At 43.5% G+C, this 13,580-nt stretch overlaps 1 protein-coding gene and 1 long non-coding RNA gene across 3 annotated transcripts in view; one reads left to right on the forward strand and one right to left on the reverse strand.

The window, feature by feature from the left end:
• The window catches only part of LOC144577375 (uncharacterized), a 182,632-nt gene that overhangs the window by 34,318 nt on the left and 134,734 nt on the right, over positions 1-13,580 (forward strand). The gene's annotated exons all lie outside the window — the stretch shown is intronic.
• CMA1 (chymase 1) lies at positions 2,828-6,056 on the reverse strand. 2 transcript variants are annotated; one of them, XM_002753692.7, is made up of 5 exons: positions 5,969-6,056; positions 4,831-4,981; positions 3,950-4,085; positions 3,510-3,764; positions 2,828-3,134 (listed from the first exon to the last, which is right to left on the reverse strand). In XM_002753692.7, the coding sequence occupies exons 1-5, from the start codon at positions 6,024-6,026 to the stop codon at positions 2,991-2,993; spliced, it is 744 nt and encodes a 247-aa protein (XP_002753738.1). In that variant the 5' UTR covers positions 6,027-6,056; the 3' UTR covers positions 2,828-2,990. The 2 variants fall into 2 exon arrangements, with proteins under 2 accessions (XP_002753738.1, XP_078190762.1); XM_078334636.1 differs by lacking the exon at positions 2,828-3,134 and having other exon boundaries at positions 3,363-3,764.

The following is a 13,580-nucleotide window of genomic DNA, read 5'->3' on the forward strand; positions in this document are numbered from 1 at the left end:
TGGAAGTAGCCCCTATACTTTTCTGCTCACTGGTAATTGTAAATGTGCAGTTACAACAACCAAAACCTAACAAATGCAAAGCACCTAACACCTCAGTCCTCTCAGGGTGGAGGTCTGGGCCACTCTGTCAGACTACAGCACAGGCTCACTGAACTGCTAGATGGTGGAGTGGAGAGAACCTAGAGTGAGTGGTGGAAGTGAGATGCAAAATATCAATTAGGACTCTGGGATCAGATGTGGCAGTGGAGACTGTAGCTTGATTTACCAATCCTTTTTACATCTTTTCAGGAGATTGCAGTTGGCCATTGACACCAATTGCCAGGAAAGACTGTGATGCCTGCTCACTGACCTGAGGGAAATTTTAGGGGCTTAGCTTCTCTGATAGCTTCCTGAATGGGCTGAGTGATGTGACCTGGGAATGGAAAGATGCTTGCTTCCCATGCAGAAACCCTGACCAATGGGATTCTGAAGATGGGTATATGCATGTATCCACTGGTAGAACCATGAGTGGTGCTGCATCCTTAATAGTTAGAATACATGGATGGGGTTTGGAACCAACATAAAGACAAAAGTAGAATAGCTATTAATCCCATCCTGTAGAGATAACCCCCATAATTATGTTGATGAATTACTTCCAGTTTTTCCTATGCATATATAAAATATATAGCTACAAAATTGATATTCTATAGGAAGATTTTTATATTCCTTTTAAAAGCATTACATATATTGAATATATTGAATTTTATTGAAGAGCTAACGATCCTAACACCCAGATACATAAGACCCATAAAGAGATTTAGACTCAACGAGACAGAAAATTAATAAGGATATCCAGGACTTGAACTCAGATCTGGAACAAGTAAACTCAATAAATATTTATAGAGCTCTCCACTTTAAATACACAAAATATACATTCTCTACCTTAAATACACAAAATATTGATCGGCCATTATTAATACCCATTTTTAGAATAAAGCTACATTCCCGTTCTCTCTCCGTCTTTTTCTTCCTCTTTCTTCCTCTCCTTCACTCGTTTTTTTTTCTTTCTTTCAAAAAAAAAAAAGTAAAAAAAGAAAAAAAAAAGAGAAGAATGTAAATGTTTTTTATCAGACTTAAGATTGGTGTTGATATTAATGCTACACAGGTATAATAAAGCATGTCCAACCCCTACTTCCCCTTATGGCCTAAACCAGTCTTTCAGGTTAAATTTTACTGTGTCCTGGCCAAGGAGGAAGTCCATTCAGATGGTTGCAAGGGGACTTCAAACTTTATTTTGTTTTACAAAGCCATGCAGCACCTTGAATGTTTTGCTTTTTAGATACTTCTTAGCAATTCTAGTTCATTGCTCTTAATTTCTTCCTTCCACAAAGTTATAGGACATAGACATAATTTTGCCAAGTTCTCTGCAACTATTCAACAAAGATATTCTTCACCTTAGTTTCTAGTACTTCGTTCCTAATTTCCATCTGAGATGTCATCAGAATGGTCTTTACTGTTTATATTTCTAGCAGCATTTTGATCACAACCACTTAAGTCATCACTAGGAAAATTTAGGCTCTCTCTGTAGCTCTGCTTTTGACTCCTCACCAGAATCACCCTTCAGGTTCCATTCACAACAACAACAACAACAACAAAAAAAGAAGTTTTCCATATGAAATGTTTTTAACACAAATTTTTATGAGTTCAAAATATTCAATCACACAAGTTTATCATATAAGCTTTGTTCCATGTCTGGGATTCCAGATTTTTGTTATTAAAAATGTTGAGATTTAAATTTTTATGCATGAATCTTTGTGCATGTCTTTGATTCTTTCTTAAATACAAATTCCTAGCAATAGTTCACTTGGCCAAAGGTGTTTAGCACACCCTCAGAAGTGATGGGTGTTACCAGCCTCAAGCCCTGGCTGTCCTGTCCCTGTTCTGCCCTGTTTTCTCTCCTCCAGTCAGTCTCCCATGACAAGGGTTTGTATTGAGTAGGCTCTAGGTTTTGGACTTCCTGCTGGTTTGGGTGAAGCCATTTGTAGATGGTTGTTGCTCATGTGGACCTTGTGATGCTGTCTCTAATCTGTCAGTATCTGTTTTGTAACAATGACTCAGTGAGAGGCAATCTTCTCTGCATATCACATGAAAGCTTCACGGAGGGAAGATCTTTTCTTATCGATGTGGACTATGAGGAGGACTCCTTGTGGCATCAACTGCCTTTTTTATATCATGTATCTAAACCAGTGGTCTTCCACTGAGAGCAATCCTTCTTTCCCCCTCCCTCCCTTGCCTGGGGACATTTAGCAATGCCTGGAGATATTTCGGTTGTCACAACTTTGTGGTGGAGAAGGGGGTGTTGCTACTGGCATCTAGTAGGTAGAGGCCAGGGATGCTGTAAACATCTTATATCTTGTTTATAATTCAAAATGTTCTTAGTCATTCTGAATATCACTAAAGAAAAATCAGAATTGGAATAGGGTTGATGATTAAGGCAAGGAAGGATTTGGTGTCATTTCTTGAGCTGAAAGTATGGATCCTGCCTTTCCAGAGAAAAATCTCTTTTTTTCCTCAAATTTTTTTTCCATTTTTCCTCTCTGTCTGTCTCTCTGCCTCTCTCTCTCTTTTCTCGCTTTGTCTCTGTATGTCTGTCTGTCTCTCTCTCTTCCTCTCTCTCTCTCTCTCTCTCTCTCTCTCTCTCACACACACACACACACACGCACACGCACACACACACACACACACACACACCCCTTCCAAATTCTTGGGTGCTTGGACTGTGAATCAGGTTGCTATGTGCAGGGAGAAGAGAGAAGCTGAGAGGGAACACACACTCATGACTGGGAGCTGGATCTTTATTGAGGTTTATTGAGAGTTCTGTGACTGGTAGGACACTTCTGGAGGCTCCGGGTTGTGGCCAAGGGACCAAGGGCAGGCCAGAATGAGTGGCACACACTTTGCTGCTCAGGTCCAGTTCCAGGTTCTGTTTAAAGCTGGCTCAGGATCCAGGGTTAATTTGCCTGCAGGACCTTGTTGATCCAGGGCCGGTAATGGGAGATTCGGGTGAAGACAGCAGGGGGCTTTGCGTCCACCCGTCCGTAGGATACGATGCCCTGGGCCACCCCAGCACACAGAAGAGGGCCCCCGGAGTCTCCCTGTAGGGGGAGGAGAGAGAGAGAGTAGAGCAGAAGGTGAGCCCGGGAAGTCCTCCACTCCTGCCTGCTAGCCAGCTTAGAGTCACAGTGAGACCTAAAGTCAAACCTGGGAGCTGGGGCTCCTCGTTTATACATCTAGTTCTGATGCCCCTTCTTCCTTTCTTGGGACAGTCATCCACATTCTTCACGTTACCCCATTCCCCCAGTGCAGTAGACTGGAATGGACGATCAGAGGCTGTCTTGGGCCATGGGAGGACAGACAGTTCCTGTGATGCCAACCCTGTCACTGGCTGATAGGCTTCTGACCCCATCTTCTAGGAGCATTCTGATCCCTGAACAGTGAGTTTTGGAGAAGAAACCTAGTTGGAGGATCACCTTAAATGCAGATTTTGTCTTCTTGGGATTACCCACACACAGCTGAAGATTGTGGTCAAAGTCTCTGAAGTGGCTGCAGGCCTGGGGATCCATGAGTCTCAGCTTCACCTCTTGCAGAGTGTCTGAGATTGGCTCCGTCACACCTGTTCTTCCCCAGCCAGCCACCCGGCACATTCTCCCAGGTGGGACAAAGTTGAATTGGGGTGGAAGGGGGAGTGTCCCCACGGCCAGTGCCAGGTTGGCTTTCTCCTTCAACTGTGAAGGGAATGAAGGACTGTCAGTCCTCGAAATGGGCTCTGGACAGTTGGAAGTGTCAGGGAGGGACAGGGTGAGTTGCTTCATGTTAGAGCTAAGTCCTAAGAAAAATTCAGGGCAATGAGGACCTGAAGGAGAAGCTTAGGAGAATGGGAAGTGGAAAAGGAGAAGAGAGGTGTTGTCACCTTTAGTAACATGATATCGTGGTGAAAAGTAGACTCGTTATATTTTGGATGACGGAATTGCTTGACAACCTCAATCCTCTGCCATGTGTCTTCTTTCTCTGTTATGTTATGGGCTCCAAGGGTGACTGTTATAGACCTGTTGTGAGTAAGAAGGAAGGACAATGAGTGACAGTGATGGCTTGGGGTTTCTCCCAAGGTGAGCTCATTCTGAGAAAAGGGACTGGGGTCTCTCATTGAATTGCTGGACTCTGCCCATCTTCCTTTTCATTGACCACTTGTGCTGTTTGGGGCTCAGGTTTTTTTTATGAAAGAGCTTTCTGAGGGAAGAGACACAATTTCCAGGACCCCTGGAATTGTTGGAATGTACAGGCCAGGGAGGACTCAGGGGACAGGGTTTGCATTTTCTAATTCAGGGAGCCCATATGAGGACCAGCCCCCTGAAGCAGGAGATATCAGTTAAAGGGGAAAGTGAAGGTCTCGTGTGGACCCTGTTCTCTGCCTCCCATAAAAGGATGGGTTCAGGACCCTGAGAATTAGAGGCCAGTGTTCTTGAAAAGGCCATAGAGGAAGTGGCCCTGAGAATGGGTAGGTCTCTGAAAAGCAAACTGTGTATCTTGAGTAGGGTAGGGGTGAGGGGAGCTACTGCTACAGGAGGGACCTTGGATGGGGCCTACTTTTCCTCCAAAGATGAGCTTAGCTCACAGTGACCGAGGCTCAAGGAACCATTCAGTCATGGACTAAAGTCTTTCAGCTTAAGTCTTCCCTCTCCTGAAGTTGACTGGACCCAGGACCCTCTCTTCAGGCCCCAGTGCAGGTGTATCCCTGGTGCTACTCTGGTTGTTTCTGTCCTGTTTGGAGATAAATGGACCCTGTTGTCTCACCTTCCTGCACAGTGAGCAGCTGTCAGCACAAAGTTCCGTCTTATCAGGAAGGCACCACAAAATTTCGGGGGACCCCTGGAAGTGACAATTTCCAGGAAGGCCATGTAGGGGCGGGAATGTGGCTTGCATTCTGTGCCTCCGATGATCTCCCCTGGAAGAACACAGGCATTGGTACTCTCTCCAATGAATGAACAAATTGGGTTAAAGCTGAGCAAGGCTTCCCTGGAATCTCATTCTCACCCTGTGTTTTGCCCATCTTCCCTCTCCTGTCTCCTGTATTTCATATCTTTCCCCACCCACAACCTCCCACATGAAATGTCATTCTTTCCTCCAGGTGCAACAGCTGGCCCTGCCTTAGTTCCATTCAGATGTTTTCAACTCAGATTTCCCCCACTCCCACCTTGCCCTGGCCCACCCTCCTCTGTCTCTATGTAGAACCCGATGTTCAGATTCCCGTTTTAGGTTTCTCCACAGCCCATGAGTATGGTCAGAGTGAGCAAATCACAAGGTAATGGGTAGCCCTGATGCTCAGAAGATTAAGAGAACATATCGATTTTCCTGGGGATACCCCTCTTTCTTCCACTTGCTCTGGGCTTTTCTGCAATCGAGGTGGGATTCCTCATTCCTGGGAGCTATCCTAGGCTTCAGAGAATGGCAGTGGGTGTGTGTGTGGGGGTGCATCTCCAAAGTGGAAATTTCCTTCTGGGACTCTTAAAGAGAGATCTTGGAACTCTGTTTAAGAGTTAGCTATTTTAGCTCAGGTGCGGTGGCTCATGCCTGTAATCCCAGCACTTTGGGAGGCCGAGGCGGGTGGATCACGAGGTCAACAGATCGAGACCATCCTGGTCAACAAGGTGAAGCCCCGTCTCTACTAAAAATACAAAAATTAGCTGGGCATGGTGACGCACACCTGTAGTCCCAGCTACTCGGGAGGTTGAGGCAGGAGAATTGCTTGAACCCAGGAGGCGGAGGTTGCAGTCAGCGGAGATTGCGCCATTGCACTCCAGCCTGGGTAACGAGCTAAACTCCGTCTCAAAAAAAAAAAAAAAAAAAAAAAGCGTTAGCTATTTTAAGACTAAACATCTTTGTTTCAGGAGCTGATACTGCAGATCTCAGAGGAAAGAACCCCAATACTCACCAGTTTCAGCTCTGGAGTACAGGAAAAAGAGTAGCAGGGGGAGAGGAAGAAGCGGCATCTTTCCAGAGAGGCTGCCTGAGCAAATGCTGGTTTTCCTTTCTAATCTTGGGTTTTATGACTCCCAGCAGGCAAGAGAAGGGCAGGGCTGGTAACCACAGGAACTGCGTGGTGATGTTTTCTTCTCTCAATCTGAATTGGCTGTCTTTCTGATCAGAACTTCCCCCAGAATCACCCTGTGTTTTTTTAGAGAGGAACTTGAGGCCTGAACTCCCAAGTGCTGGTTTCTCAGATGTACCCTCAATGATGGTGCCTTTTCTGGAGTTAGGGGCAGGAAATAGAGGGACCATGTCTTTCTTTTCCAGTTAGGGCAGCTTGTGAAAGGCCCATCAGAAACATGGGGTGGTCTTTGCACTGAACAGTTGGAAGCATGCCTACTTTTTTGGCTATGATCCATAGTCAGAAATGCATATTGCAGAGTCCCAGTGCATGCACAGATGCATGAGAGTAAGCACAAATCAAAAGTTTCAGGAAACAATCTTTATCTCAACCACGTGCAAAGTTCTCTGTTAGTTTCCATTCCACTCTACTCCACTTCACTCCACTCCATTCCATTCCACTACATGTCAAAACCTGAGCAACAACCCCACTTAAAGGATGATTCCTTGCAATTTGAAAAACATTGACCTGGCTGTCTCTCTTCCTCTGAACCATATGTTTTTGGCAGAAGAGAGATCCAGGAAGGGTAGATGTGGGAAAGGAACAGACCCTAGGACAGAACTTTATGCAAAGAGCAATTGGGATTGGAATTCTGAGAGTCTAGGCACATCATATATTGTCACAACTCTTAGAGATATTATTACTTTCATAGCGACCCTATCAATAGGCATTACTGTTATGACCATTATTATGTCATGATATGATATATATATATATTTTATCGGCTATCATGGCTTATGGTTCAGAATTAGATTTTCCCGATTCCAAATCAAGAGCCCTATCTACTCTAGAACTAAAGAGAAATAGAGGAATAGAGTCCTGCCAATGTGGAGGATAAATAAAGATGTAGGAGAAGGGTGTTTGCTCCAGAGATGCTGGGGTTTCCTACTGTTACATTAAGAATCAAGATTTCCACAACAACCTGGGAACACACCATTACTGTCACTTTACAATTGTAGAATTGAGACTCAGACACATTAACATGACCAAGATCACACAACTTATAATATCAGAAGTGGGTTTCAAGCACATACCTGTTATTTTCCCTGGACTTAGAGAAGGGAGTCCACACGATGGACTGCCATTTTCCCTGGAGATTTGTAAGGCATTTAGTTCAAAGGTGGAGATGTGTAGGGAATAAGTGTCTTTTCCAGATCATTTAGCTATGCCCTTGGTCTCAGCTTGGGCTTGTGACCAGAGTGATCCACCCCTAGGTCCTCTGTTGCTTTTAACTCAATTTCCCAAGTTCTATATACAGCTCTTACTCTCTCTAGAATAAAACATTTATACATATTTCTAATGTCTTTTCAAATCTGGGCATCTTAGGTGTCCTTGTACCACTCTTCACTCTCTAGAGGGTTGCCAGAGAATATTCAGAATGCCCAGTTAAATTTGTATTTCAGATGAACAACAAATCATTTTTTAGTTAACTATATCCCAACTATTGAATGAGACATACTAATACAAAAAAATTGTTGTTTATCTAAAATTTGAATTTAACTGGGAGTCCTGTATTTTTATTTGCTAAAGTTGACAACCCTACTCTGGGCTTTCCACCATTAGCAGAAAAGAGGAGAACCTGGAGCTGGAGAAGTCTTGTTCTGTGGTCTTACATCAGTTAGACCAAAAAAGCAGAGGCTTAACAAATCAAAGGTGTTTGTTTTCACTGATATAATTAGAATTGGAAAGGTGGGAAATCTGGGGCTAGTATGATAACCCCATAGCATCAAGATTCAGATCGACCCAGACTTAAGTTTTTCTCTACCTGCCTGGCTGAGGGTGAAGAAATGGAATAGGTACAGCCCCAGTCAGGAGACCAATTTCAGAAACGAGGACTGCACTATCGTCTCACATTTTCTTCTTTGCTCTGTCGTGTGTATACTTCTGTATTTTAAGAGATTTCCTTTTTCTCTTTCTTTTTCCCTTTTTTTTTTGGATATTTTATATGTAGCATGTTGGCAGTGAACTTTATGGTTTAGTGTACAATTATCAAGTTGGGAGACTAGAGAATATCAAATTGAAAATGTGACCAAACTAGTGGTAGAGCAGATCTCACCTGGAGACTCAGTTCTTGCCGTTGAAAGCAGCAACGGTTGAGACTGCATTATTTCAGTTCTGCTGAGTCAAGCCTCATTTTCCTTTATATAAAAGATAGTGAGGAGAGAGGACTCAAGATGGCGCTGTGAGAACAACCCAGGATTGAAGCTCTCGTTGAATCCGCAAAGAGGTGAGTTGGAGTTGCATTTCCAGACTGATCTTTGTTGCCCACAGAATGGGGAAACTCCCAAGTGTAAGGGAGACACGGGACGCCAGGCAGTAAGTCTGCCTGGCGAAGCCAGCAGCCGGGGCGGCGGCGGCCGGCCCTACCCAGCAATCCCCACAGGGCGCGCTTGTCCAGGTGCCCTGTTGAACCGGCAACCTGAGACTTGAGAGGGCTGGACTTGAGACTGAACGAGACTTGGACAGTAGGCCAGCCCAGGGGATTGCAGGGACAGAGCGTTCGGGGTACCCAGTGGGATGAACCGCGATTTCAAACTATCCCGAGCAGCTGGTCCGAGATGCACTGTGGGGGAGGGGCGTCCACCACTACCGAGGCAACCCGCCCCAACTGAGATACACGCCCACTGCTGACGCAGCCAGCCATTGCCGAGGCAACCCGTCTCTACTGAGATACACGCCCACTGCTGACGCAGCCTGCCGTTGCCGAGGCAACATGCTACAACAAAGAGACTCCACCGCAGGGCATGACGGAGACCACAGCAGAGCCTGCAGGAACAGGGCAAATCACACAACAGCAGGGCGGAGACTCGGCAGGCAAACGGTGGCTAGTCTGCCTCCTAGCTGGGCAGGACACCTCAACGGACATCGAAAAATAAAGCCCGAACCCCCCAACACAGAGCATTTGAGAAAAAAAGGATTTTTTTAATGAGCTCTGTTGCAGCAGAATCAAACATAGCAGCCTAACAGCCCTGAATGAACAACAGAGCTCACAGCTCAGAAATTGAGCTCCTAAAAAGAACAGACTATCTCCTCAAGCAGCTCCCTGACCCCTCTATATCCAAAAGACTGACATTTGGCAGGCATCATCCTGGGACAAAGATAGCAGAAAAAGAAACGGGTAGCATCCCTCACTGTGCCACAGCTGCTAGAGGTGCACCCCAGACAAGCAGGGCCTGGAGTGGACCTCAGAAGTCGTACAGTGAAGGGGCTAGGCTGGTAGAAGGAAAACCAAGTAACAGAAATACTTCATCATCAACAATCTGGGTGTCCACTCAGAGACCCAATCGAAAAGTCAGCAACTACACAGACGACAAATGGATAAACCCACAAAGATGGGAAGAAACCAGCGAAAAAAGGAGGAAAACACCCAAAACCAGAACACCTCGCCTCCTAGAAAGGACCAAAACTCCTCACCAGCAAGGGAACAAAGCTGGACGGAGAATGACTGTGACGAAATGATGGAATTAGACTTCAGAAGGTGGATAATGAGAAACTTTTGTGAGCTAAAAGAACATGTATTAAATCAATGCAAAGAAACTAAGGAACTTAGAAAAAGATATGAGGAAATGATAACAAGAATGGATAACTTAGAGAGGAATATGAATGAATTAAAGGAGCTGAAAAACACAATACGAGAACTTCACGAAGCATGCACAAGTTTCAATAGCCGAATTGACCAAGCAGAAGAAAGAATATCTGAAGTCGAAGACCAACTCAATAAAATAAAACGAGAAACCAAGATTAAAGAAAAAAGCGCAAAAAGGAATGAACAAAGTCTCCAAGAAATGTGGGACTATGTGAAAAGACCTAACCTACGTTTGATAGGTGTACCAGAAGGGGACGAAGAGAATGAATCCAAGCTGAAAAATAATCTTCAGGACATCATCCAGGAAAATTTCCCCCACCTAGCAAGACAGGCCAACACTCAAATGCAGGAAATACAGAGAACACCACAGAGATATTCTGCAAGAAGAGCAACCCCAAGGCACATAATCGTCAGATTCAACAAGGTTGAAATAAAGGAGAAAATACTAAGGGCAGCCAGAGAGAAAGGTCAAGTTACCCACAAAGGGAAGCCCATCAGACTCACAGCAGATCTCTCGGCAGAAACACTACAAGCCAGAAAAGAGTCGGGGCCAATATTCAACATTGTTAAAGAAAAGAACTTTCAACCCAGAATTTCATATCCAGCCAAACTGAGCTTCAGAAGTGAAGGAAAAATAAAATCCTTTGCGAACAAGCAAGTACTCAGAGATTTTGTCACCACCAGGCCTGCTTTACAAGAGCTCCTGAAAGAGGCACTACACATAGAAAGGAACAACCAGTACCAGCCATTCCAAAATCACACTAAATGCTAAAGAGCATCAACATAATGAAGAATCTACAACAACTAACAGGCAAAACAGCCACTTAGCATCAAAATGGCAGTATCAAATTCACACATAACAATATTAACCCTAAATGTAAATGGACTAAATGCACCAATCAAAAGACACAGATGGGCAAATTGGATAAAAATCCAAAACCCATCAGTGTGCTGTATCCAGGAAACCCATCTCACATGCAAGGATATACAAAGGCTCAAAATAAAGGGATGGAGGAAGATTTACCAAGCAAATGGAGAGCAAAAAAAAGCAGGAGTTGCAATTCTCATCTCTGATAAAATAGACTTTAAAGCAACAAAGATCAAAAGAGACAAAGAAGGCCATTACATAATGGTAAAAGGATCGATGAAACAAGAAGAGCTAACGATCCTAAACATATATGGACCCAATGCAGGAGCACCCAGATACACAAGGCAAGTTCTTAATGACTTACAAAGAGACTTAGACTCCCACACAATAGTAGTGGGAGACTTTAACACTCCACTGTCAATATTAGACAGATCAACCAGACAGAAAATCAACAAGGATATCCAGGGCTTGAACTCAGACCTGGAGCAAGCAAACCCGATAGACATTTACAGAACTCTCCACCCCAAATCCACAGAATATACATTCTTCTCAGCACCACATCACACCTACTCAAAAATTGACCACATAATTGGAAGTAAAGCACTGCTCAACAAATGCAAAACAACTGAAATCATAACAGACAGCCTCTCAGACCATAGTGCAATCAAGTTAGAACTCAGAATACAGAAACCAACCCAGAACCGCACAGCTTCATGGAAACTGAACAACTGGCTCTTGAATGTTGACTGGGTAAACAATGAAATGAAGTCAGAAATAAAGAAGTTCTTCGAAACCAATGAGAACAAAGACACAACATGCCAGAACCTCTGGGACACATTTAAAGCAGTCTCTAGAGGAAAGTATATAGCAATAAGTGCCCATATGAGGAGAATGGAGAGATCCAAAATTGACACCCTATCGTCAAAATTGAAAGAGCTAGAGGAGCAAGATCAAAAAAACTCAAAACCCAGCAGAAGACAAGAAATAACTAAGATCAGAGCTGAACTGAAGGAGACTGAGACACGAAAAACCCTTCAAAAAATCAATAAATCCAAGAGCTGGTTTTTTGAAAAGGTCAACAAAATAGACAGACCACTAGCCAGATTGATTAAAAATAAAAGAGAGAACAACCAAATAGATGCAATAAAAAATGATAAAGGGGAAATCACCACAGATTCCACAGAAATTCAAACCATCATCCGAGAATATTACAAACAACTCTATGCACATAAACTAGTAAACCTGGAAGAAATGGATAAATTCCTGGACTCCTGCATCCTCCCAAGCCTAAACCAGGAGGAAGCTGAAACTATGAATAGACCAATAACAAGGTCAGAAGTCGAGGCAGCAATTAAGAACCTACCACACAAAAAAAGCCCAGGTCCAGACGGGTTCACAGCCGAATTCTACCAGACACACAAAGAGGAGCTCGTACCGTTCCTTCTAAAACTATTTCAAACAATCCAGAAAGAGGGAATACTTCCCAAATCATTTTACAAGACCAACATCATTCTGATACCAAAACCCGGCAGAGACCCAACAAGGAAAGAAAACTTCAGGCCAATATCCATGATGAACATAGATGCAAAAATCTTCAATAAAATATTGACAAGCCGAATGCAACAGCAAATCAAAAAACTTATTCATCATGATCAAGTAGGATTCATCCCGGGGATGCAAGGCTGGTTCAACATACGCAAGTCTATAAACGTAATTCACCACATAAACAGAACCAAAAACAAAAACCACATGATTATCTCAATTGACGCAGAGAAGGCATTTGACAAAATTCAACAGCCCTTTATGCTAAAAACCCTCAATAAACTCGGTATCAATGGAACATATCTCAAAGTAATAAAAGCGATTTATGACAAACCAACAGCCAATATCATACTGAATGGGCAAAAACTGGAAGCATTCCCTTTGAAATCTGGCACTAGACAAGGATGCCCTCTTTCACCACTCCTATTCAATATAGTTCTGGAAGTTCTAGTCAGAGCAATCAGGCAAGAAAAAGAAATAAAGGGTATTCACATAGGAAAGGAGGAAGCCAAATTGTCTCTATTTGCAGACGACATGATAGTATACCTAGAAGACCCCATCACCTCAGCCCAAAAACTCCTGAAACTGATAAGCAGCTTCAGCAAAGTCTCAGGATATAAAATCAATGTGCAAAAATCACAAGCATTCGTCTACACCAATAACAGACTTAAAGAAAGCCAAATCAAGAACGAACTGCCATTCACAATTGCTACAAAAAGAATAAAATACCTAGGAATACAACTCACAAGGAACGTAAGGGACCTCTTCAAGGAGAACTACAAACCACTGCTCAACGAAATCAGAGAGGACACAAACAGATGGAGAAACATTCCATGTTCATGGTTAGGAAGAATTAACATTGTGAAAATGGCTATACTGTCCAAAGTAATTTACAGAATCAACGCTATCCCCATCAAGCTACCATTGACTTTCTTCACAGAACTGTAAAAAACCACCATGAACTTCATATGGAACCAAAAGAGAGCCCGCATAGCCAAGTCAATTCTAAGCAAAAAGCACACAGTGGGGGGCATCACACTACCGGATTTCAAACTATACTACAAGGCTACAGTGATCAAAACAGCATGGTACTGGTACCAAAACAGAGATATAGACCAATGGAACAAAACAGAGGCACCGGAGGCAACACAACATATCTACAACTATACAATGTTTGATAAACCTGACAAAAACCAGCAATGGGGAAAGGATTCCCTGTTTAACAAATGGTGTTGGGAAAACTGGCTAGCCATGTGCAGAAAGCAGAAACTGGACCCCTTCCTGACACCTTACACTAAAATTAACTCCAGATGGATTAAAGACTTAAACATAAGACCTGGCACGATAAAAACCCTAGAAGGAAATCTAGGCAAAACTATCCAGGACATAGGAGTAGGGAA

The sequence above is a fragment of the Callithrix jacchus genome, chromosome 8, assembly GCF_049354715.1.
Source record: "Callithrix jacchus isolate 240 chromosome 8, calJac240_pri, whole genome shotgun sequence".
Lineage (NCBI taxonomy): Eukaryota > Metazoa > Chordata > Mammalia > Primates > Cebidae > Callithrix > Callithrix jacchus.